General features: G+C 42.2%; 1 protein-coding gene across 2 annotated transcripts in view; it reads left to right on the top strand.

Annotated features, from left to right (window-relative positions):
* LOC144493672 (uridine-cytidine kinase-like 1) overlaps positions 1-26996 on the top strand; it is an 83421-nt gene that overhangs the window by 19119 nt on the left and 37306 nt on the right. For both annotated transcript variants that reach the window (XM_078212967.1, XM_078212968.1), the window contains exons 3-5: positions 1110-1216; positions 17789-17959; positions 23614-23685. In XM_078212967.1, coding sequence (XP_078069093.1) covers positions 1110-1216; positions 17789-17959; positions 23614-23685 — 350 coding nt within the window. The remainder of the gene's footprint in view (positions 1-1109; positions 1217-17788; positions 17960-23613; positions 23686-26996) is intronic.

Below are 26996 nucleotides of genomic sequence, written 5' to 3'. Positions count from 1 at the left end.
AAAAACTCTTTCTATCTTTTCTATTATTAGCTAGCTTACACTCATATTTCATTTTCTTCCTCCTTATTGCTTTTTTATACGATAATAGTGCTTCAGTTGCACTGGTCATTTTGAATGTCAGTTGCACTGGTCATTTTGAATGTCAGTTGCACTGGTCATTTTGAATGTCAGTTGCACTGGTCATTTTGAATGCTATTAATTAGGTACTGTGGCTTCCTCTTGAATTTGTTTTACAACTTTGCAGCAGTCATGAGTTTTAAGCATATGCCTGAGTGGCATTAGTGCCAGACCCCAAACACTGTTCATAAAATATTTAGTGAGTTGGCCATAATTTAGATTGGGGAAATGAGAGAGAGAAATTTATCCACACCTTTTAATAAAACAAATTTTTAAAAATTGTTAAGTTACCTAAGCCAGTGGTTTTCAAACTTTTTTCCCAACAATCCACCTTTTACAAAATGGCCTCTCCTTGCTATCCACTGACCAGGCGAGCTGCAGTACTGCTGTGACAGAGGCAATCTAAACTGGATTTACTGTATGTTTAAAAATGCATCTCATCTTTTCCTTTCATAACATGCACATAACTTGAATTGTATCAGGCAATACTAAACTTTTCCTTCTGCTGGCTATTTCATTGTCCAAGTGGAGATATCCTCATTATCATACCAACTTCTACAGAACATCCTGCTTTTCTTTTGAACAGGGTCACGGAACATCTCACGATGTTTTGAAAAGGAGCACAGAATAACCCATATTTCTTTTTAACAGGATACCTGCCGACCCATTTTCAACATCCCCTGACCCAGGTCACAACCCCCACTTTGAAAAACTCTGACCTAAATGTCCACCTGTCCCCCAAGCTCAACAACCACAGTTTCACTTTTTAAAAATATATGTATTTGTAAACCCATTACCCAATTTAAAGATGCACTTTGGCTCATTCTAACAAGCACAGACACCTTTGAAGGAAACTTCATAACTTTCATTATACTATTCCCAGAATTCAGAATGCAGTCCAATCATGCATTGGACTCCTCACTTCTGCCTTGTTGATGTTCCCTCTCCATACTTATTAACCTCATGTACTTAAAGCTAACTTTTCTTTCCAGGTTTGTGTGGAGGAAGTTCTTCAGGCAAAACCACAGTGGCTAACAAGATCATTGAGGCCTTGGATGTTCCCTGGGTGGTTCTACTATCTATGGATTCCTTCTATAAGGTAACATAGTTTTGCATCCAGTGGTTGGTATTGAATGTGCTCTTTAAATTATAATGCAGGATGCTACAGTATTAGTGTGAAATTCTTTCCTTGGCTATTTTGGCACTGTTAATGTCTTCAGAAAAATGACAGTGTGACACAAATTTTGTTACAAAAATGAGTTAATTACTGTCATTAATGGATGTAGCATTTCACATCACCAGATAGCCACTTTTACATTTGCCTATATCTAAAATGATTTTGGTTTGCTAATCCAGCCACACTGCTGGGTTAATGAAATCCTACTGTGGAGATGACTTTTCAAAGTGGGCTATGCCTGTCCAGGTCATTGACTGTATCCAAATTTACTGAGCTGGTCATTTCCAAGGATTACTTGCAACCCCAGCAGGGTCTAGAGCCTAAGAATAGGGAAGGAAAGTCAACTGCTCATGCAAATTGGTGTGGCCTATAATAAATGCAATGACTGTAATAAATACCTTCTAGCCACCTTCTAAAACCTTCAATGATACTCATAAAGGGAGAAAAGGGACTTGTCTGCAGAATCTTTGCATGTAACACTCTGATCTTGCAATTGGTAAGAGTGGGGTAAGAACAGGAGGAGGCCAATTGGCCCATTGTGTCTGCACTGGCTCTCCAGTGTTTTCCAGACTCTGACCACTTGCTGTGAATTTTTTTTCCTCACATCATGTTTGCTGCTTTTGCAAACCACTTTAAATCTGTTCCCCCTCATCCTCGATCTTTTTTAGTTTCTTCCAATCTACTCCATCAAATCCCCTCACCTCTATCAAATCTCCTCTTGCCTTCTTTCCAGTGTAAAGTTTTGTGTTTTGAGATATAAAACATTTTTAATTAAAAATTTCTCTTCAGGTCTGAATTTTTGATTTCTAACACTAGGATCCTCAGTTGTGCTTGACCCACAATGAGATATGAGTAACTAGTAATTATAAATCAGATAGAATTTATCAAGCAAGATTTTACATATTCAAGAAGCAATAAGACATCATAGAAGTTTCTTGCCCCTCAGGATCGTAAGAGTTCTTGGTGTTGATAGCGCAACCAATGTCTTTTTTTTAGAAGTGATGTTGAACTGTGTCCAGAATAGTCATATCCCAGAAGCCATGGTATCACTGTGCCAACAAAGACTACAATTTCTCAACTTGTAACCCTCAGCCTCTCATTCCTCCTTTTTTTGGAAATAGTCCAAATTCACCTCCTCTATTGGCCATAGGGTGTAAATAAGCTTGTGTTACTTCAGCCGTGTAACTAGAGCCATATGGACTAAAGACAAGTGTTCATCCCTTTTCCCTAGGCCCTCAAGAGTTTTGTATTGTGAACAATTAAAACACCATACAGCTGTTTCAACTCGAGATTCAAGGAACTTAGTCACAAAACAATAAAATAACTTTGTTTCTCTGTTTTAAAATCCAAATTAGTTACAGATTCTAAAAGTTGTTAGAATTATCAAAATCTTACACCAACCTCTCCATTCTATCTTCATAGCTGAAGTTTCTGATCCTTGGAACCATTCTTGTAAGCCTCTTCTGCACTCACTCCAATGCATTCTCATCCTTCCTATAATATGGCGCCCAGAACTGAGCTGAGATCTAATTGTTGTCTTATACAAGTTCAACATAGCCTCCTTGCACTTATACTGTATGCTCCTATCAATAAAGCCCAGGATACTGAATGCCTTACAAACTGCTCTCCACATGTCACACCTTCAATGATTCATGATCCCTCTGCTCCTGCATCCCCTTAAGAATTGTATCCATTGTTTTATATTGTCTTTCCATGTATCAGGATCCCAGACCAGGACCCCAAGTTACATTAGGAAGTCAGACCAGCCCCCAACAATTTTTCCTTTTTGGCATAAATGTGAGGATAGGATATTTCTTTCCAGAAATTATTCCACCGACAAAGTAGGGATCCTTTATAATGAAACAAACTTTATTTAATAACCCAGTTTAAATATAACTCTAACAAATGAATTAGTTTAACCATTAACAATTGAACAATATTAAAAAATTAAAGCAAACAACTATACTTTCTCGCTTATGACTGTTCCAGTTCCAAATAAGCCACATATGTAGATCAAACCTATTTTTAAATAACTACAGTTAGCAAACCCAGGCTTTAAGCAGTCTTGGAGCCTTCAGAGAGAGGAAGAATTCAAGAAGTCTACAACTTCAACCAGGCTTCAACTGCTTTCTGCAAAAGCTTTTTTCTCTCTGTACACTGACCACATCATCACATGACCTGGTCAATCGCACTAATCAGAAATCCTAGGGGAACTTAAGTAAACAAAAGTCCATTAGTTCTACTTAAAATAAGTACTTGCAAGGTTGAAATGAGTAACTATCCTGCTCTCCCAAACTCTAAGCTGCATTCCTGCCAGATATACCAACTGACTGTAGCATAAAACTGAATTTTTTAAACTTTTCCCTTAGTGACAGAGGGATTAGCAGGGTAAATATGTGGGGTTACGGGGATAGGGTTTGGGTGGGATTGTTGTCAGTGCAGTCTTGATGGGCTGAATGGCCTCATGCACTGCAAGGATTCTATGTCACTTACACGACTATCATCGCGCACACGTTCTTGCTACCAGAATTCATCACCTCACACTTCTCTGCTTTGAACTTCATCTGCTACCTTAATGCTCTCTCCACCAACTTGTCTATGTCCTTTTGAAGTTCTATACTGTCCTCCTCACAGTTTACAATGCTTCCAAGTTTTTTATCATCTGGAAATTTTGCACAGCAAGATCCTTCAAAATCATTAACATATATATCAGAAAAAGCAAGAGTCCCAATTCCGACCCCTGGGGATCTTTACTGCAAACCTTCCTCCAACCTGAAAAATATCCATTGACCTGTTTCCTTATTACTTGGCCAATTTTTTATCTGTGTTGCCCTTGTCCCTTTTTATTCCATGCAATGTAACTTTTCTATGATAAGTTACAGCCATGTTTATCTGTGAGCCGCACTTTATATGTTAAAAGAGCTGAATGCAGCTGTAAGCTGCAGGATGGCCACCCCTGGAATAAATGTTCCTCACGTGCAAATGAAAGGAAAACTATGTTTAAAATAACATGTACGTAATTTTTTTTGAAAGCTATAGAAACTTCTGAAATGACCTAGGAAAATATGGGCTAGATTTTGGGAAGATGTTTTATTTCAGAAATAGGTGTTATAATTTATGAGCTGCAATGTTTCTTCCATACTGATATTGGAGAAATAACTTTCTTGGAGGGGGGTGTGATTGGGGGAGTGAGGAGAATATAGATTGGTGACCATGGCAGGCTTGTAGTGCTCACTAGAAATTCTCTATTTTATTGAGTCCCTAATGACCAAGATCTATTGAGAAGTTCTAGTTGGGGCTGTTCTAATTGCAATTTGATGCTACTTCATTTTGTTTTTATTACAGTTATAGGAAGCTTTTACCATAGTTCAAATGAATAAGTGCACTGCAAACCTGTCCTTTTTTAGTTGATCTCAGTGTGGACTGTTCCCACATCCATCCCTCTTTCCAAAATTCATAAGTTGGGACTGTTGTATGAGGGGTGATTGGGTTGTCTGGGCCTGTATTTATTGAAATTTAGAAGAATGAAAGGGGATCTAATTGAAATGTACACAATTCTGACACCGCTGGACAGACAATGCGGGAATGTTGTTTCTTCTGGCTGGGAGGTCTAGAACAAGGGGCCACAGTCTCAGGATACAGGGTAGTCTATTTAGGACTGAGGTGAGGAGGGTGGTGAACCTACGGAATTCTGTACCACAGAAGGCCATGGTGATCAAGTCACTAAATATATTTATCAAGGAAAAAGCTAGATTTCTAGGGTCTAAATGCATCAAGGGGTATGGGGAGAGCGCGGGAGCATGGTCATGATCGGTCATGAACAGTCATGATATTGAATGGTGGAGCAGGCTCGAAGGGCTGAATGACCTACTCCTACTCTCTGTTTCCTGAACCGTTTTATGGCATTGACTTTTTTGTCTTTTGTGCAAATTATTTATCTGAATTCTCTGCTTGTAATTTTTAAATTGTCCTTATTTTTTAACCTGTGGTCAAGGTAAACAAACAAATTGGCTACTTCAAATATATCGTCCTAATTTTTAAAGCTTCAATTAGACCACATTGGTGGTTCTTCTGTGCTGAGCCCATCTTCTAAACCATTCTTTAATTTAGATTCTTGAAATCAGCTAGCATCTTGGAGGTCCTAATATTTCCGGTATTGTCATCAATCCTTTTTTTATTCATTCATGGGACATGGGCGTCGCTGGCTGGTCAGCATTTATTGCTCATCCCTAATTGCCCTTGAAAAGGTGGTGGTGAGCTGCCTTCTTGAATCGCTGCAGTCCATGTTCTGTGGGATGGTTCACAATGCTGTTAGGGAGGGAATTCGTGATTTTGACCCAGTGACTGCGAAGGAGTGGCGATATATTTCCAAGTCAGGATGGTGAGTGGCTTGGAGGGGAACTTGCAGGTGGTGGTGTTCCCATTTCTCTGCTGCCCTTGTCCTTCTGGATGGAAGTGGTCGTGGGTTTGGAAGGTGCTTTCCAAGGATTTTGGTGAATTGCTGCAGTGCATCTTGTAGATAGTACACACTGCTGCTATTGAGCATCGTTGGTGGAGGGATTGAATGTTTGTAAATGTTGTGCCGATCAAGCGGTCTGCTTTGTCCTGGAGTGTTGTTGGAGCTGCACGCATCCAGACAAGTGGAGAGTATTCCATCACACTCCTGACTTGTGCCTTGTAGACGGTGGATAGGCTTTGGGGAGTCAGGAGGTATTCCTAGCCTCTGACCTGCTCTTGTAGCCACTGTGTTTATATGGTGAGTCCAGTTGAGTTTCTGGTCGATGGTAACCCGAAGGATGTTAACAGTGGGGGATTCAGTGATGGTAACACCATTGAATGTCATGGGGCGGTGGTTAGAGTGTCTCTTATTGGTGATGGTCATTGCCTGGTATTTGTGTAGGACGAATGTTACTTGCCACTTGTCAGCCCAAGCCTGGATGTTGTCCAGATCTGGTTGCATTTGAACATGGAATGCTTCAGTATCTGAGGAGTCGCGAATGATGCTGAACACTGTGCAATCATTGGCAAACATCCCCACTTCTGACCTTATGACGGAGGGAAGGTCACTGATGAAGCAGCTGAAGATTGTTGGGCCAAGGACACTACCCTGAGGGACTCCTGCAGAGGTGTCCTGGAGCTGAGATGACTGACCCTCCACAACCACAACCATCTTCTTGTGTATCAAGTATGACTCCAACTAGTGGAGAGTTTGCACCCTAATACCCATTGATTTCAGTTTTGCTAGGGCTCCTTGATGCCACACTCGGTCGAATGCGGCCTTGATGTCAAGGGCTGTCACTCTCTCCTCACCTCTGGAGTTCAGCTCTTTTCTCCATGAACCAAGGCTGTAATGAGGTGAGGAGCTGAATGACCCTGGCGAAACCCAAACTGGGTGTCACTGAACAGGTTATTGCCGAGCAGGTGCTGCTTGATGGCACTGTTGATGACCCCTTCTATTGTCACTTTACTGATGATCAAGAGTAGACTGATTGGGCGGTAATTGGCTGGGTTGGATTTGTCTTGCTTTTTGTGTATGGGACATACCTGGCCAATTTTCCACATTGTTGGACAGATGCCAGTGTTGTAACTGTACTGGAAGAGCTTGGCTAGGGGAGCGGCGAGTTCTGAAGCACAAGTCTTCAGTTTTATTGCCGGAATGTTGTCAGTGCCATTGCCTTTGCCAGTATCCAGTGCCTCCAACAGTTTCTTGATATCACATGGAGTGAATCGAATTGGCTGAGGTGCTGGGGACTACTGGAGGAGGCCGAGATGGATCATCCACTCAGCACTACTGGTTGAAGATTGCTGCGAATACTTCAGCCTTTTCTTTTGCACTGATGTGCTGGGCTCCTCCATTGAGGATGGGGATATTTGTGGAGCCTCCTCCTCCAGTGAGTTGTTTAATTGTCCATCACCATTCTCAACTGGATGTGGAAGGACTGCAGAGCTTGGCTCTGATCCATTGGTTGTGGGATTGCTTATCTCTTTCTATCACTTGCTGTTTTTGCCATTTGTCATGCAAGTAATCCTGTTTGGAAGCTTCACCAAGTTGACACCTCATTTTTAGGTATGGCTGATACTGCTGCTGGCATGCCGTCCTGCACTTTCCATTGAATCAGGATTGATCCCCTGGCTTGATGGTAATGGTTGAGTGGGGGATATGCCGGGCCATGAGGTTGCAGACCACTGTTGATGGCCCACAGTGCCTCATGGATGCCCAGTCTTGAGTTGCTAGATCGGTTCGAAGTCTGTTCCATTTTACACGGTGATAGTGCCATACAACACGATGGGAGGTTATTCTCAATGTGAAGGCGGGACTTTGTCTCCATAAGGACTGTGCGGTGGTCACTCTTACCGATACTGTCATGGACAGATGCATCTGCAGCCGGCGGATTGGTAAGGATGAGGTCAAGTATGTTATTTCTTCTTGTTGGTTCCTTCACCACCTGCTGCAGACCCAGTCCAACAGTTATATCCTTCAGGACCCGACCAGCTCGATCAGTAGTGCTGCCGAGCCCACCCTTGGTGGTGGACATTGAAATCCCCCATCCAGAGTACATTTTGCGCCGTTGCCACCCTGACTGCTTCCTCCAAGTGTTGTTCAACATGGAGGAATACTGATTCACCAGCCGAAGGAGGACGGTATGTGGTAACCACTAAGAGGGTTCCTTGTCCATGTTTAACCTGATGCCATGAGACTTCATGGGGTTCGGAGTCGATATTAAGGACTCCCAGGGCAACTCCCTCCCGATCTTATATCACTGTGCCACCTCTGCTGGGTCTGTCCTGCCGGTGGGACAGGACATATCCAGGGATGGTAATGGTGGTGTCTGGGGTGTTATCTGTAAGGTATGATTCCGTGAGAATGACTGTCAGGCTGTTGCTTAACTAGTCTGTGGGACAGCTCTCCCAATTTTGGCACTAGCCCCCAGATATTAGTAAGGAGGACTTTGCAGGGTCGACAGGACTGTTTGTTTTGCCGTTGTCTTTTCCGGTGCCTAGGTCGATGCCAGGTGGTCCGTCCGGTTTAATTTCTTTGTTGAGACTTTGTAGCGACTGTTACAACTGAGTGGCTTGCTAGGCCATTTCAGAGGACATTTGAGAGTCAACCACGTTGCTGTGGCTCTGGAGTCACATGTAGGCCAGACCGGATAAGGACAGTAGATTTCCTTCCCTAAAGGACATTAGTGAACCAAATAGGTTTTTCTGACAATCGACAATGGTTTCATGGTCATCAGTAGATTCTTAATTCTAGATATTTTTTATTGAATCCAAATTCCACCATCTGCCGTGGCGGGATTCGAACCGAAGTCCCCAGAACATTAGCTGAGTTTCTGGATTAATGGTTGAGTGATAATACCACTAGGCCAGCATCTCCCCACTTTTACTCCAGATTGGAGCCCAGTCAGTGTCTCGAGAGCAACACCCTTACTCTTTAGGTTTGTTTTCTGTTTTTTTTGCTAATGAAGCCTAGAACCTAGAATCTGCTTCACTCTTTCCACTGCAGCTGTTCACAGGGTAGTGGTTTCCATGTTATTTTTCTACAACACCTTTTCCAGACAAGTATTTGGTTTGACTCCTTTGATTTCATATTAGTTTGGCACATCTCCAATGGTGTCATTTCCTGGTGCAGTTTTCTGATCTGTTCCTATCTGGTTGTGTTCCTTATTACTTTCTGTGCCTACTCTCTCATAATTTGTGAGCTCAGTGATCTTGTTTCAATCCCTTTTTAATTGTATTAATTGCAATTAACAAGAGATCCCAGTAGTTTTGGATTACTTCCCAGTTTGAAAAGCTATTTGCTGTGTTTCTTGTTTTTATAATTTTTGTATTTGACATTCCAACCATTCTTTTCCTCAACCACAACTCTGCACCGTAGCCATTATTTCCGCATAGAATCTTGCAAACCTAAGTATATAATATCTACTGTGTTTCCCCTCACCCATCATGGATATGGTGACTTTAAGAAGCTTTAAATTACAGTAAGTCCTCAGTCACCCCACTTAACCTTGTTTCATTTTTACGTTGTTTATTCTTTAAGACCCGGTTTTTCAATTTGTGTCACCGTTTTTGTTCATAGAAACATAGAAAAACTACAGCACAAACAGGCCCTTCGGCCCACAAGTTGTGCCGAACACATCCCTACCTTCTGGACCTACCTATAACCCTCCATCCTATTAAGCTCCATGTACTCATCCAGGAGTCTCTTAAAAGACCCTATTGAGTTCGCCTCCACCACCCCTGACGGCAGCCGATTCCACTCGCACACCACCCTCTGTGTGGAAAAACTTACCCCTAACATCTCCCCTGTACCTACCCCCCAGCACCTTAAACCTGTGTCCTCTCGTAGCAGATGTTTCCACCCTGGGAAAAAGCCTCTGAGAGTCCACCCGATCTATGCCTCTCAACATCTTATACACCCCTATTAGGTCTCCTCTCATCCTTCGTCTCTCCAAGGAGAAAAGACCGAGCTCCCTCAGCCTATCCTCATTAGGCTTGCCACTCAATCCAGGCAACATCCATGTAAATCTTCTCTGCACCCTTTCAATCTTTTCCACATCCTTCCTATAGTGAGGCGACCAGAACTGAGCACAGTACTCCAAGTGGGGTCTGACGAGGGTCTTATAGAGCTGCATCATTATCCCCGGACTCCTAAACTCAATCCCTCGATTGATAAAGGCCAGCACACCACACGCCTTCTTAACCACCTCCTCCACCTGCGGGGCTGATTTCAGAGTCCTATGGACCCGGACCCCAAGGTCCTTCTGATCCTCTACCGTACTAAGAGTCTTTCCCTTTATATTGTACTCCTACGTCCCATTTGTCCTACCAAAATGGACCACGACGTATTTATCTGGGTTGAAGTCCATCTGCCACTTCTCCGCCCAGTCTTGCATCCTATCTATGTCCCTCTGTAACTTCTGACATCCTTCCAGACTATCCACAACCCCACCAACCTTCGTGTCGTCAGCAAACTTACCAACCCATCCCTCCGCTTCCTCATCCAGGTCATTTATGAAAATGACAAACAGCAAGGGTCCCAGAACAGATCCCTGGGGGGCACACCACTGGTGACCGACCTCCATTTAGAAAAAGACCCATCTATACACACTCTCTGCCTCCTTTGGGCAAGCCAGTTCTGGATCCACCGGGCAGCAGCCCCTTGGATCTCATGCCCTCTCACTTTTTCTAGAAGCCTTGCATGGGGGACCTTATCGAACGCCTTGCTAAAATCCATATAAACCACATCTACCGCCTTCCCTTCGTCAATGTGTTTAGTCACATTTTCGAAGAACTCCACCAGGCTCGTAAGGCACGATCTGCCCTTGACAAAGCCATGCTGAGTATTGTTGAGCATACTAAACCTCTCTAAATGCTCATATATCCTGTCCCTCAGGATCTTCTCCATCAGTTTACCAACCACTGAGGTTAGACTCACTGGTCGGTAATTACCTGGGCTATCCCTATTCCCCTTCTTGAAAATAGGAACCACATCCGCAATCCTCTGGCACCTCTCCCGTCTCCATCGACGACGCCAAGATCATCGCTAGAGGCTCTGCAATCTCCTCCCTCACCTCCCACAGTAACCTGGGGTACATCCCATCCGGACCCGGCGACCTATCTATCTTGATGCCATTCAAAGATTCCAGCACAACCTCTTTCTTAAAGTCCACATACTCAATCCTTTCAGTCCACCGCACGCCCGCAGTACATCCACCCAGGTCCTTCTCCTCTGTGAAAACCGAGGCAAAATACTCATTGAGCACCTCTGCCATTCCTACTGGTTCCGTACAGACTTTCCCGCCTTCACCTTTTATAGGCCCTATTCCGTCACGTCTCATCCTTTTACTCTTTACATATTTATAGAACGCCTTAGGGTTCTCCTTAATCCTACCTGCCAGGGCCTTCTCGTGACCCCTTCTGGCTCTCCTAATTTCCTTCTTTAGTCCCTTCCTACAAGCCGTATACTCTTCTAAATCCCTATCTTCGCCAAGCTCTCTGAGCCTTTTGTACGCTTTCCTTTTCTTCTTGACTAGGTCCCGCACAGCTTTCATGCACCACGGTTCCTTTAACCGACCAACACCTACATGTCTGCTCGGAACGTTGTCCTGTAGAACTCTAGACAGACATTCCTTGAAAAACTGCCACCTCTCTTCAGTACATTTCCCCGAGAATACCTCTTTCCAAGTTACTCCTCTAATTTGCTGTCTAATGTCTTCATATTTCCCCTTACTCCATATAAACACTTTCCTAGCTTGCCTGATCCTCTCTTTTTCCAATGCAAGCCTAAAGGAGATAGAGTTATGATCGCTATCCCCAAGATGCTCTCCCACAGAGAGATCTGACACCTGTCCAGGTTCATTGGTCAGTATCAGATCAAGTACAGCCTCTCCTCTTGTAGGCTTGTCCACAAGCTGTGTCAGGAAACCCTCCTGAACACACCTAACGAACTCTTCCCCATCCAATCCCCTTATCCTAGGGATATTCCAATCTATGTTTGGGAAATTAAAGTCTCCCATCACAACAACTCTGCTACTACTGCATCTCTCCAGGATCTGTTTCCCTATCTGCTCCTCCACCTCCCTGTTACTATTGGGCGGCCTATAGAAAACTCCCAGCAAAGTGACCGGCCCCTTCCCACTCCGAACTTCCACCCACAGAGACTCGGTGGACAATCCCACCACAGTATACACCTTCTCTACAGCTGTGACACTATCCCTGATCAGCAGTGCCACTCCACCCCCTCTCTTGCCTCCCTCCCTGTCCTTCCTGAAACATCTGAATCCCAGCACCTGGAGTATCCAGTCCTGTCCCTGAGACATCCAAGTCTCCGTAATGGCCACCACATCATACTTCCAGGCATCGATCCACACTCTGAGCTCATCCCCTTTATTCACTATACTCCTGGCATTAAAGTAAACACATCTCAATCCTTTGGTCTGAGCTCTCTCCTTCTCTATTCCCTGTCCATCCACCCTCTTGCACCGCCTTTAACCCTTCTCTGTTTGCGAGCTACCTTCCTCACCCTCAGTCACCTCATTTTGATCCCCTCCCCCCAACCTATCTAGTTTAAACTCTCCCCAGTAGCCTTAGCCAACCTTCCTGCCAGGATATTGGTCCCCCTGGGATTCAAGTGCCTACCCGTTTTTTTGTGTACAGGTCACACCTGCCCCTGAAGAGGTCCCAATGGTCCAGGAACCCGAATCCCTGCCCCCTGCACCAGTCCCTCAGCCACACAGTCATCCTCCACCTCACTCCATTCCTGTCCTTACCTTCCCGTGGCACAGGCAGCAATCCTGAGATGACTACCTTTGCTTTCCTCCTTCTCAGCTGTCTCCCTAATTCCCTATACTCTCTTTTCATGACCCCTTCCCCCTTCCTACCCACATCAGCGGTACCAATATGTACCGCTACCTCCGGCTCCTCTCCCTCCCACCTCAGGATTTCTGGGACTCGCCCAGCGACATCCTGGATCCCAGCCCCAGGGAGGCAGACCACCATGCGAGACTCCCGCCTGCCTCCGCAAAATCGCCTGTCCGTCCCCCTGACTGTTGAATCCCCGATTAATACTGCCTTCCTCCTCTTTAGCCCTCTGAGTTACAGGGCCGGACTCCACCCCGGAGACACGGCCACTGCTGCTTCCCCCAGATGGGCTGTCCCCCCCAACAGTACTCAGGCAGGAGTACTTGTTGTGTAGGGGCATACCCACCGGGGTACTCTCAATCACCCGAGCTTTACCCTTCCTGGCCGTCACCCACTTGGCCTCCTCCTGTGGCCCTGGTGTGACCACCTGATGATAGCTCTTGTCTATCACCACCTCATTCTCCCTTAACAGCCTAAGATCCTCGAGCTGCTGTTCCAGCTCCCTAACACGGTCCCTCAGGAACCGCAGCTCGACACACCCCTCACAGATGTGGATGTCCGGGAGGCCAGGTGCCTCCAGGACCTCCCACATACTGCACTGCGAACAACACACTGGCTTAACACTCATATTTCACCCTTTCTACCAAGGTACACAGAGAAAAGTAAATTAGAAAAGGAAAAAGAAAAGCTCACCCCTGCTTGCCCTTTCCCCCCCCGAAGCCCTGTGAGCCAAAGCCCTTACAGCTCACACTCTACTCCCTGCTCACTCTGCTGCCCGCTCCCGACGCTGCCTGCTCAAAAGTGTGGCCTGCTTTTAATCCCTCCAAAAACCTTCCCAGGCTTCTCCTGGGCCTACTTCCTGTTTTGGATTTTAAAAAAACCTCCGATTTTTTTAACACAAATTTAACTGAAAAATAAATAAATAATTCACATGTACAATCTTCTGATTAGAATCTTCGCATTCTAATCAGTATTCTGTAACTTGATCTTGTGTCTCTGTATGCCCTGTTTGAGAGCAGATATCCACTCCATCTGACGAAGGAGCAGCGCTCCAAAAGCTAATGGCATTTGCTACCAAATATACCTGTTGGACTTTAACCTGGTGTTGTTAAAACTCTTATGGAGCTGCCGTTGCCAGTGGCTGAGGCTGTGGGAAGAGAGCGATGCTGGAGATCTAGGCCAGAAGTGCAGGTCAGGGAGCCTGACTCAGGCTTGGTTGGGACGGGCAACTGATGACTTGGAGTTGGCCAGAGACATGGGTGGGAATGAGGATAAGTGGGGACAGGGATGAGAGTGAGAGGGTGGATTGGGGAAAGAGTGAACAAGTTGAACCAACTGACTCGAGAACAGCTTCTTCCCTGCTGCCATCAGACTATTGAATGGACTTACCTTGCATTAAATTGATCTTTCTCTGCACCCTAGCTATGACTGTACACCACATTCTGTACTCTCTCGTTTCTTTCTGTATGAACGGTATGCTTTTTCTGTATAGTGCGCAAGAAACAATACTTTTCACTGTATACTAATTCATGTGACAAATCAAATTAAAAAGGAGTGCTTAGGGTGAGATGCAGAAGATATGCTACTTGAGGATTGTTTGGGTGATTCAATATTATCTCATTTGAATTTGTATAGTATTTTCTGTTCATATTCAATGATTTATTTTACATAGCAAGTTATTCTGGCTGGGAATGCACAGTGCTGCACATGTACAGTACAGAATTTCAACTTGCGCATTGGCTTTTCCTAACTCCAACTTTAACATTGAATCCGATGGGACCCAAGTTATTTCCCTTAAATTTGCGATTTTCAAGAATCGTAGAATCCTTACAGTGTGGAAGGAGGTCATTCGGTCCATCAAGTCTTCACCAACTTTCCGACAGAGTATCTCACCCAGGCCCTCTCCCCATTCAATCCCCGTAACCCCGCACATTTACCATGGCTAATCCACCTAACCTGCACATCTTTGGACTGTGGGAGGAAACCGGAGCACCGGGAAGAAACCCACGCAGACTCTGGGAGAGACTGCAAACTCCACAGTCTCCCAACACTGGAATGGAATCTAGGTCCCTGGCGCTGTGAGGCAGCAGTGCTAACAACTGTGCCACCGTACAGCACAATTTTAACTAAGGACTTGTATTTATGACTTGTATTTAGGTCAAGGGTGGGTACCAGTAGACAGGAAGGTGGGTTGAAGTGTGTCTACTTCAGTGCAAGGAGCATCCGGAACAAGGTAGATGAACTTGGGGCGCGGATTGGTACTAGGGACTACGATGTTGTAGAACAAGGACAGGAATGGTTGTTGCACGTTCCGGGGTGTAGATGTTTCAGTAAGCGTAGGGAAGCTGGTAAAAGAGGTGGAGGAGTACCATTGTTAATCAAGGATAGTTTAACGGCTGCGGAAAGGCACTTCGAGGGAGATCTGCATACTGAGGTAATATGGGCTGAAGTTAGAAATAGGAAAGGAGCGGTCACGTTGTTAGGAGTTTACTATAGGCCCCCAAATAGTAATAGAGATGTGGAGGAAGAAATTACTAAGCAGATTATGGATAGGTGTGGGGGTCACAGGGTAGTTGTCATGGGGGACTTTAACTTTCCAAATATTGATTGGAACCTTTGTAGGTTGAATAGTTCGGATGGGGCAGTTTTTGTGCAGTGTGTGCAGGAGGGTTTCCTGACACAATATGTCGATAGGCTGACAAGAGGTGGGGTCACATTGGATTTGGTACTGGGAAATGAACCGGGCCAAGTGTTAGATTTGGTTGTGGGAGGGCACTTTGGAGATAGTGACCACAATTCGGTATCTTTTGTTATTGCAATGGAGAGGGATAGGGCCGTACGGCAGGGCAAGGTTTAAAATTGGGGGAGAGGTAATTATGATGCGATTAGGCAAGAATTAGGGGGCATAAGATGGGAACAGAAACTGTCAGGGAAAGGCACTAATGAAAAGTGGAACTGGGTGTCCTTGATAGGTATGTCCCTGTCAGGCAGGGAGGAAATGGCCGAGTGAGGGAACCATGGTTCACAAAAGTGGTGGAATGTCTTGCAAAAAGGAAGAGGGAAGCTTATGTAGGAGTGAGGAAACAAGGTTCAGATGGCTCGATTGAGGGTTACAAGTTAGCAAGGAATGAGCTGAAAAAGGGGCTTGGGAGAGCTAGTTGGGGGCATGAGAAGTCCTTGGCGGGTCAGATCAAGGAAAGCCCCAAGGCTTTTTACTCTTATGTGAGGAATAAAAGAATGACCAGGGTGAGGTTAGGGCCGGTCAAGGACAGTAGTGGGAACTTGTGTATGGAGTCAGTAGAGATAGGAGAGGTGATGAATGAATACTTTTCTTCAGTGTTCACCAAGGAGAGGGGTCATGTTTTTGAGGAAGAGAAGGTATTGCAGACTAATAGGCTGGAGGAAGTAGATGTTCGGAGGGAGGATGTACTGGCAGTTTTGAATAAACTGAAGGTCGATAAGTCCCCTGGGCCTGATGAAATATATCCTAGGATTCTTTGGGAGGCAAGGGATGAGATTGCAGAGCCTTTGACTTTGATCTTTGGGTCTTCACTGTCCACGGGGATGGTGCCAGAGGACTGGAGAGTGGCGAATGTTGTTCCTCTGTTTGTTTAAGAAAGGGAATAGAAATGACCCTGGTAATTATAGGCCGGTTAGTCTTACTTCGGTGGTTGGTAAGTTGATGGAAAAGGTCCTTAGGGATGGGATTTACGACTATTTAGAAAGATGTGGATTAATCCGGGATAGTCAGCATGGATTCGTGAAGGGCAAGTCGTGCCTCACAAATTTGATAGAATTTTTTGAGGAGGTAACTAAGTGTGTTGATGAAGGTAGGGCAGTTGATGTCATATTCATGGATTTTAGTAAGGCGTTTGATAAGGTCCCCCATGGTCGGCTTATGATGAAAGTGAGGAGGTGTGGGATAGAGGGAAAGTTGGCCGATTGGATAGGTAACTGGCTGTCTGACCGAAGACAGAGGGTAGTGGTGGATGGAAAATTTTCGGATTGGAGGCAGGTTGCTAGCGGAGTGCCACAGGGATCAGTGCTTGGTCCTCTGCTCTTTGTGATTTTTATTAATGACTTAGAGGAGGGGGCTGAAGGGTGGATCAGTAAATTTGCTGATGACACCAAGATTGGTGGAGTAGTGGATGAGGTGGAGGGCTGTTGTAGACTGCAAAGAGACATAGATTGGATGCAAAGCTGGGCTGAAAAATGGCAGACGGAGTTTAACCCTGATAAATGTGAGGTGATTCATTTTGGTAGGCCAAATTTAAATGTGGATTACAGGGTCAAAGGTCGGGTCCTGAAGACTGTGGAGGAACAGTGAGATCTTGGGGTCCATATCCACAGATCTCTGAAGGTTGCCACTCAAGTGGATAGAGCTGTGAAGGCGGCCTATAGTATGTTAGCTTTTATTAACAGGGGGTTGGAGTTTAAGAGCCATGGGGTTATGCTGCAACTGTACAGGACCTTGGTGAGACCACATTTGGAATATTGTGTGCAGTTCTGGTCGCCTCACTATAAGAAGGATGTGGAAGCGCTGGAAAGAGTGCAGAGGAGATTTACCAGGATGCTGCCTGGTTTGGAGGGTAGGTCTTATGAGGAAAGGTTGGGGGAGCTAAGGCTGTTCTCTCTGGAGTGGAGGAGGCTGAGGGGAGACTTAATAGAGGTTTATAAGATGATGAAGGGGATAGATAGAGTGAACGTTCAAAGACTTTTTCCTCGGGTGGATGGAGCTATTACAAGGGGGCATAACTATAGGGTTCATGGTGGGAGATATAGGAAGGATGTCCGAGGTAGGTTCTTTACGCAGAGAGTGGTTGGGGTGTGGAATGGACTGTCTGCAGTGATAGTGGAGTCAGACACTTTAGGAACATTTAAGCGGTTATTGGATAGGCACATGGAGCACACCAGGATGATAGGGAATGGGATAGCTTGATCTTGGTTTCAGATAAAGCTCGGCACAACACCGTGGGCCGAAGGGCCTGTTCTGTGCTGTACTGTTCTATGTTGTATGACCTCCCCCGATTCATACCAAATTGTCTCTACTTTGTCAAGCTGAGAATAAATCCTGAGCCCCTGATTATATTACTGATCATAATTATGGCTGTTATTTTTTTTTGTCACCAGGTCTTAAACAAGGAAGAACAAGAACTAGCTGCCAGAAGTGAATATAACTTTGACCACCCTGATGCCTTTGATTTTGACCTAATTATACACACATTGAGGAAGCTGAAGAAAGGGAAAAGCGTGAAAGTTCCAGTCTATGACTTCACTACACACAGTCGAAGAAAGGATTGGGTATGCAAGAGAGTTTTAATTCCTTATTTATTTTACAATATACTTCAATTTGCAATTATAACGCATGTAGCTATTTATACAGCATGTCAGCTAATAAAACATCTTTATTTTAAGGAAGCAAATATCTTTAGAAACAATTTCTTAGTTGATTCACTATTGTATGCAGTTGCCAGAAGACTCAGTGAGTAAATGTGCATGGCACTGAGCTATAAAAACTCTCTAATGGTTGGATAACGCCAATCAGGCAATCAAGATGTGAAATGGAAAAACTAATTCATATTCCTGATTGACTTTTGGGGAGAACTGCTGAAAAGAGTGGATGTAAGCATCACCAAAAGTGTCCCCAGGGTTAGGCAACAACTTGCTTTTTTATAGTCCCATTAGTAAAAAGAAAGAGGATTTTTCAGAGCAGGAAGATAAAAATCATGGAAGCAGTGGAGTCTTTTGTAGTGGGATGACACATTTTGTCCAGAAATATATGTTACCAGAATTTTATTTTTCAAAGGTGGAGAGTTTAAGGAGGGAAATCCAGGAATTAGGGCTGAGAGAGATGATGACTGTGCTTTTTGTGAGTGGGCCAGATGAAGGGTGGAGTGCACAAAGCCAGAATCTGAGCTCCAAAGGGTAAGAAAGTGAAATGTAAGTCCAGAAGCAATTGCAAAGGTTCTTTGGCGTGAAAACATTGAAGATGAGAATATTAAATTCAGTGCACTGGAGAAAACAGATCTAACGTAAATGTATGGACCTTGAAGTTGCATAAGATGTGGAAGATTAAGTTGTGGAGAGCAGTTGCTGGGAAGCTGAGAATATGTTGGGAACACATTGAAGAAGGTGAACCCAGAGGTGATAAAATAACAGATAAGGAATTCAACAGCTGTGAACTGATGGAGAGGGTCAACCTAGTGGTGACATGAAACTGAAATTAGGGAGACCTGGTCATAAACTGGAGGGTTTGAGATTCTGGTCTGAGTCAAACATGTCAACTAGGTTTCCACAGTCTGGTGCAACCTAAGAAAACTAGGGAACTGGTAACAAGGGAACAAAATTTATGAGCTGTCATGATAGCTTTAGTCTTGATGCATTGTCGGACGCTTGTCAGATTGATCAAGGGATGCATAAGAGAGGTGGAGCTGGAATCATTAGCTTACATCTGAATAACTTGCAAGCTTACATTGTTCAAATTCAAACAAAGAGTGACCTTGAGAAGGATAAGTTTGAATTGTTCCAACCTAGGGATGAATTTCAATCTTGTTCTGACTTTGCAATAACATGCCACAGCTTGGGGAGTAAAGCATATTTGAAATGTTTTATTTTTTCCATATTCAAACTCAGAAGATCAGTATTAGTATCTTCAATTTTATTAGACCAAGATCCTGTGATTTGTTTGTTACAAGCAAAACACTACATTTAACTCAACTGTAACATAAATTATAGTATGGAAATAAAATAGTAGGTACTGTGAATAGACAAAGCAGCACTAACTTTCTGGTTTACAAGTTTAAGGGTATACTGAGGATTCTTGCTGCCTGATCAGGTATATCCTATCATGAGTTAGACTCTATTGAGAGAGGAAATTTCAAGAAATACAATAACATTTACAAAAAATGAAAGGAAAAATTCTATATAATCTATTGCACATCAGTGATGCACAATAGCTTAACCATTAGAAAGGAAATTACCCTGTAACCAAGATCAGAGTAATGAATGCACTGTTTCAAGAAGATATTGTTACAGATGTGCCATTGAAGCCAGGAACATTATAGTGTTAATTGCTCACATATTCAGCGAAGTAGCAGAACTGATTTGAACCCTTCTGTTCACATGTAACTAATCAAGCCCCCCCCACCCCCACCCCCAGTATTATCCTTTTCACTACTTCTCAACTGTCATCCATATTCATGGTACAATGTTGCTCTGCACTGTCCCAAAGAAACTGAACAGTGTAATGTCTTCCCCAAATGCAGCCATGCTTTCCCCCTCTTCAAGTATGAACACATGCGTTCCTATCCCTAATGCAATCACGTATTCTGTAATCTATCAATGATGCTGGAGAATTCGCTAAATGGTGTCTCTTTCAATTTGAAAAATATTTGGAAGTAAGTGGCTGTTTATGTTTCAAATGATTACCCACAGGCAGCTGCTTCTTGATTGACTTTTAGACAGCCCTGTACAGGCAGGCATGCATGTCATTTCACACCTGGTAACAGAAAGACAATGTATTTGTGTAGACTTGTAATTAATGGCAGACAAATGATTATATGCACAAATATCTACCAGTATTTTCAGCTTCTGGATATTCCACTTTACATATAAATTAGTTTTTTTTCTCACTGAAAATATATGCATCAGAATTTGATGTTGCACAGCCAAAGCACGAATCTTGTGGGTGTAGGATTGGGACTTCTGACAGGGAAGTGTTGCTGCTTTGAATTTTGCCATTAATGAGGGTTGTAACAGGTGCTTGTGAGGGTGGTAGTTGGCACTCTGATATAACACACATCCTTGCGGTGATTTTTTTCCTTGTTCAGTGTGATTGATTTAAATTACAAGACATAACTGTGACATTATCAAATGCACTCAAATCGAGCCTTTGATATGATTTAAATTCAGAAACCTCAGTTGAATTTTCATTTACAGTGACTTACTAATTCAAATGCTGTTTTCATTACACAAATATTCTTGATTTATACAAATGTTTTGGCAATTGCATTCTGAACTTCTGCTGAGCAAAGGGCATCACCATCTGTGCCAGTGTAACTTTGCAGTCGGCCAGTATCCTTATCCTTGTGGTTTTGCTTCGAATAATTTATTCCCATTTTGTCCAAACCTGCTAAGAGATATGGGTTGTTGACAAGAGAATTGAAATTGCTCAAAGTCCTTTAAATTTGATTTTTTTGGGGGCAAATTATTACTGTTGAAACTTGACTTAAACCTCTGGTTATTGTGTTACAACTCGCATAGCAAGACAGTGAAGAATAGAACGAACCTAAACTTCATTTACTTATAAGCTTTTATTTAAAGAGTCTTGCATCACACACGCCTCTAATCTAAGAACCATAGTGCCTATATATATGTCTGAGCACAGGTGCTTCTCCATTGGAAGACTTCCCAAACGCAATTAAGCAGCAAATTAATATATAATTAACATACTAATCAGAATTTTCATGAGAATCATAAGAACTGGGAACGGGAGTACGCAATTTAGCCCCTGAAGCCTGCTCCACCATTTAATACGATCATGGCTGATCTCATCTTAGCCCCAACTCCACTTTCCTGCCCGTTCACCATAGCCCATCAAACCCACTATTAATTAAAAATCTGTCCAAATCTTCCTTAAATTTATTCAATATCCCAGCATCTGCCATGTTCCAGGGGAGTGAATTCCACAGACTCACGACCTTGTGAGAGAAGTAATCTCTCCCCGTCTTTCTATAACTCTCTCGTTCTAGATTGCCCTACAAGAGGAAACATCCTCTCCATGTCTACTTTGTTAATCCCCCTTATCATCTAGTACACCTCAATTAGATGTCCTCTCATTCTTCAAAACTCGAGGGAGTATAGGCCGAAGCTGCCAATCTCACTTTGTAAGACAAATCCTGCATCTCTGGAATCAATCTACTGTAACATACTACATGTCTCTTCAAGTAAGAAGACTAAGCTGTACACAATATTCTAAATATAGTCTCAATAATGCTTTGTACAGTAGCAGCAACACCTCACTTTTATATTCTATTTGTTTAGCGAATAGATTATGAAGCTCTTTCCTAGCAAATTCAAATCAAGTCCTATCAGCAAATGAAAAACACGCCACCTTTTCTTTAGCATGCTGGCAAATGGATTAAGTGATCCATGCAATAAGCAATATTATTAGCATGCCTCTTCAGGCCAGTGATCCATGCATTAAACTGCCATGCCAGTAGCAATACTGAGATACTTATGTTCTAAGCTCTGAATTTATTCCAGCAAAAGAACAAAGAGCTCCAAGTTGTGATTTAATTTTGATGAATTATAAAACTTAAATATTGATTTTTTGCTGAATTAATCATTAAAAGACAATGCTTTATCTCTGAAATTTGATGTTTTGTATTCTGAGAATCTTTTTTCAGCTTTATGTAGTCCTGAAACTTGATAGCATGTGTCCATAGCACACGAAGTCTGTTAAAAATATTTTTAATGATTCAGGGAGTTGAGGGTAAGGAATCAGCCAATAATGACGTAAGTTGTTAAACACTATTACCATTTGCTGGAAAATAGTTGATTAGCTGTAATTGTTTATTTAGTATTTATTACACTAACTGTTACAGTACGTAGAATTATTGAATCCCTACAGTGCAGAAGTAGGCCATTCAGCGCATCAAGCCTGCACCGACAACAATCCCACCCAGGCCCTATTCCCATTACCTCAAGTATTTATCTTGCTAGTCCTCTGGCACTAAGGGGCAATTTTAAATGGCCGATTAACCTAACCTACACATCTTTGGAGTGTGGGAGGAAACCGGAGCACCCGGAGAAACCCACGCAGATACAGGGAGAATGTGCATACTCCACACAAACTGAGGCCGGAATCGAACCAGAGTACCTGGCACTGTGAGGCAGCAGTGCTAATCACTATGCCATCGTGCCGCCCTGTACATATTAAACCTTTATGCAGATTGTAGTTCTTCTTTGTGTGAGCAAAAGGTAAATTAATGGGATATTTGTAAAATGGCCTGATAATTTTCTAATATAATTCTTTATCCACGTTTGGCTATTATATTGCCATTTTTAGATTTCAAATGGCCTGGCTGATCAAAATGATTTTAATGATTGATTCCATATCAACAATTTTTTCAAGCATTGAAATTTTATTGGCTGCAGTGTTAGCATTAATATCCGGTCTGAAGTCCATAGTTCTCTTTTTGTGTTTGTGTTTTTTAATAAAGTTTGTACATTATGTATAATAGAAAATATTTAGTATTATACTTGAAACTTAAATTGTTAAATTTCCATTTGTGGATTCTGGAATATTGGACCAAATTAGGATAAATTCTTAAAATTTCTTACTCTTAAGAGGAAATATGCTTGAAAGAGAATAGCTTGTCCAATTTTAAGGAATAACTTTTTTGACCATAGTATTTAGCTTAGAAAAAACATCAAAGATTAAAGTCATAATATTTGTAAATGGTCTACCAGACAGAAGTTGGAAATTCTGCCATTAACATTTGAGTAACCAGCTTCAATTTCATATGCTAAAAAGTGATTACTTTCAGGTTTAGTGAAATAAGTGCCCATAATCCAATATACACACACACAACATATATTCTTTGGCCAACAAAGTAAGTAGAAATTCTTATCTCTCATTTACATTAGATTGGATTCAATGTCAGAGGTAGAAAGGTGATGTTATAACCACTCCCCCATACCCCCATGGCAGCCAATGCTTGGACAATCATTTACATTAGATTACATTCAGTTTCAGAGGTGGTAAGGGGATGTTCTAATCACTTCCCCACGCCATCATGGCAGTGACTGCTTGACAGCCATTTGTTAAAATAGACTATCCGCTTTAATTTGTGGTAGTCTGCAACATAGTCTATAATGCAATGTGTTAGTTTGCTGTGTCTATAGTCTATAATGCAATGTGTGCTGTTCGCTAACTTTTGTTTGTTTTATAGAAAACAGTGTATGGAGCAAATGTTGTGATCTTTGAAGGAATTCTTGCATTTGCCAACAAGGAACTCCTAAAGGTGCACAGCTATTTTTTGTTACAATATTTAAACAAAAACTGTTTAAGCACCATAATCCATTAAAGGCTACTGTGTCTAATACTAAGTGGTAGTGTGTTGAAATTAATAATACTTATTTTTATAGGTTTCTGGAACTTAATGCACTGAATTTCTTAAGTTGAAATGTAATACCATTGAATTCAAAATTGAAGATCTAATAATTGATAGAATGAGAATGATGTAAATTCTGTATTCTTATCATACGCTACAGTTTTCTACATAAAATATCTTTCCGCTGAGCTGCTTATCATTCCATTTAAATAGTGAAGTTCTCATTCCTTCTATTCGGAAGTTTAAGGTGTATACAAAAATTCAATGAGGCCGCTGTATCATAGCATGTAGTCTTCTAAATTCAGTACAAGAGCTGAATTTTCATTTTGTATTTTGCAGTCTATATTCTTTGTCAGGGAATTAAAACGATGTTCTACTTTCATGCTCTAATGGTGGCATATGATCTAATACTCTCCAAAAACATTATGAATTGTTCTTTCTCTTCACCTATGAATTTATTTTTTGATGGTAATGGATCGATGTAAATAAGACATTGGAACGGAAGTAGGCTAGGCTATTCAGCCCATGTTGTCTGCTGTGTCATTCAACAAGGTCATGGCTGATCTGATATATACTCAACTTCATCCTCCCACCTTATCCCTATAAACCTCGATTCCCTTACTGATTAAAAATCTGTCCATCTCAGCCTTGAACATAACAACCCAACCTCCACAGTTCTTGCGGTAAAGATTTCCACATATTCACTACCCTTTGAGTGAATAAATTCCTCCTCCTCTCTGTTTCAAATTAGCAACCCTTATTCTGAGATTATACCCTCTGGTTCTAGACTCTCCCACAAGAGGAAGTGTTTTCTCAGCACTTATCCTGTCAAGCCCCCTGAGAATCCTGTATCTTAATAATGTCACCTCTCTTTATGAACTCCAGTGTCTACAGGCCCAACCTACATAATCACTCCTCATAAAATCCCTCCATACCCGGGATCAACCTAGTGAATCTTCTCTGGACAGCCTCCAATGCCAGTATATCTTTCCTTCGATAAGGGGACCAAAACTGTTCAGTATTGCAGATATGGTCTAACTAGTGCCTTGGATAGTTTAGCAAGACTTCCCTATTTTTATACTCCATTCCCTTTGAAATTAAGGCCAACATTGCATTTGCCATCCGTACTACCTGCTGAACTTGCATGCTAGCTTTTAGTAATTTTATGCATGAGGACCCCTAAATCTCTGTGCTCCAGTTTTCTGCAGTCTTTCTCAATTTAAATAATGCTCAGCTCCTTTATTCTTCCTACAAATGTGCATAACTTCGCATTTTCCTACATTGTATTCCATCTGCCAATTCTTTGCCTGCTCACCTAACTTGTCTATATCTCTCTGCAGACTGTGTCATTCTCAACACTTCCCACCTATTTTTGTGTCATCTGCAAACTTGACAATAGGATATTCACTTCTTTTATTCAAGTCATTAATATATATTGTTAATAATTGTGGACCCAGCATGAATCCCTGTGGCACTCCACTAGTTACAGGTTGCCACTCTGAAAATGCGCCTCTTATTCCAACTCTGTCTTCTGTCAGTTAGCCAATCCTCTATCCATGTTAATATACTACCTCCAACACCGTGGGCTCTTATTAAGAAGTCTTTTGTGCGGTGCCTTATCAAACATTTTTTGGGAATCCAAGTGTATTACATCTACTGGTTTCCCCTTTATCTATCTTGTTTGCTACCACCTCAAAAGAATACTAAGAAATTTGTCAGGCCTGATTTCCCCTTCACGAAGCCATGCTGACTCTGCTTGATTATATTATGTATTTCTAAATGCTCTGCTGTTACATCCATCATAATGGACTCTTAACATTTTCTCATTGACAGAAGTTAAACCAACTGGCCTATAGTTACCTGTTTTTTTCTACCTCCTTTTTTGAATAAGGGTGTTACATTCGCAGTTTTCCAATCCTCTGGGACTTTTCCAGATTTAAGGATTCTTGGATGATCGCTACCAGGGCATTCACTATCTTTGTAGCTCCTTCCTCTAATATCCTGGGATACAATCCATCAGGTCCAGGAGATTTATCAACTCTTAGTTTCCCCCATTAGTTTCCCTCGCATTTTTTCTCAAGTGGTTGTTATTGTATTGTACCCTCTCCCTTGATTATTTAATATTTTTGGAACGTTATTAGTGTTTTCCACTATGAAGACTGATGCAAAGTATTTGTTTAACTCGTCTGTTATTTTCCCTAAGGGAAAATTCTCCAAGGGGCCTATGTTCACTTTGGCCTTGCTCTTCCTTTTTATATATTTGAAGAGGTTCTCGTCCATTTTTATATTACTTGCTAGTTTACCCTCATAGTTTATCTTCTCCCTCTTTATTCAACAATTACTGTTAGGTAGCAATAAAGAACATTTAACTATTTTCAAATCAAATGCAATGTTGTTAATGATAAGTGAAAGTGAAATAATACAGTCAATCTAAAATTACAGAATCATGTTTATATACCAATATGCCAGGTCCACAAACAGTGATGTTTTAACTTAATCCAGCAGTCATCAAGATTCACCACCTCCTTACAACATACAACACTCCCCAATCAGTGTGCAAATTTACTACTGTAGCAAATTTGAAGTCAGCTCCCAAGGTTGCAGCAAACTTCTATCTAAAGTCACAAGCTAACTTCCAACTTAATTATAATTCTGATATAACTAGTTACTACGATTAAATCCAACTTACTTATCCACATTAAGCAACTTCACACATCTGATAAAAATATATCTAGCCACCCTTTCTTGAGTTTTGGGTAATTGAGAGCATTTGTCCAACTGAAGCCAAGAGAAGGAATTGTGAACTGTGGCGAAAAGGTAAAGCACAACCAATTCGCTTAACTGCTGTTTTTCATATTGCATCCACAATAACTTGCTTCTAATTTTACCAGAAAGTGTAACTAAAGTGTACCTTACTATAGGAAGGCTAAACCCAATGTAAGTATCATCTTTGACTGAAGGAAAGCTCAACAACTCAAAAGGATTCCAGACTATTTCTTCCTACAAACAGAAAAAGCTTAAAACAATGATTACTGTATTAGGCATGATTAAATTATCCCTAGTCGGAAAGGTCTGGATTAACCTGCTTACAGGTTCAAAGGTCACTTCAAATGAGTTCTTCCAGAAAATAAATTAACTATTGTGACTTGGATCATTTGAAAATTCCATATATTTTGAGCAAAACAGTAGCACAGTGGTTAGCACTGCTGCCTCTCAGTGCC

The sequence above is a fragment of the Mustelus asterias genome, chromosome 5 (assembly GCF_964213995.1).
Source record: "Mustelus asterias chromosome 5, sMusAst1.hap1.1, whole genome shotgun sequence".
Classification (NCBI taxonomy): domain Eukaryota; kingdom Metazoa; phylum Chordata; class Chondrichthyes; order Carcharhiniformes; family Triakidae; genus Mustelus; species Mustelus asterias.
This window is presented reverse-complemented; position numbering and strand designations above follow the sequence as displayed.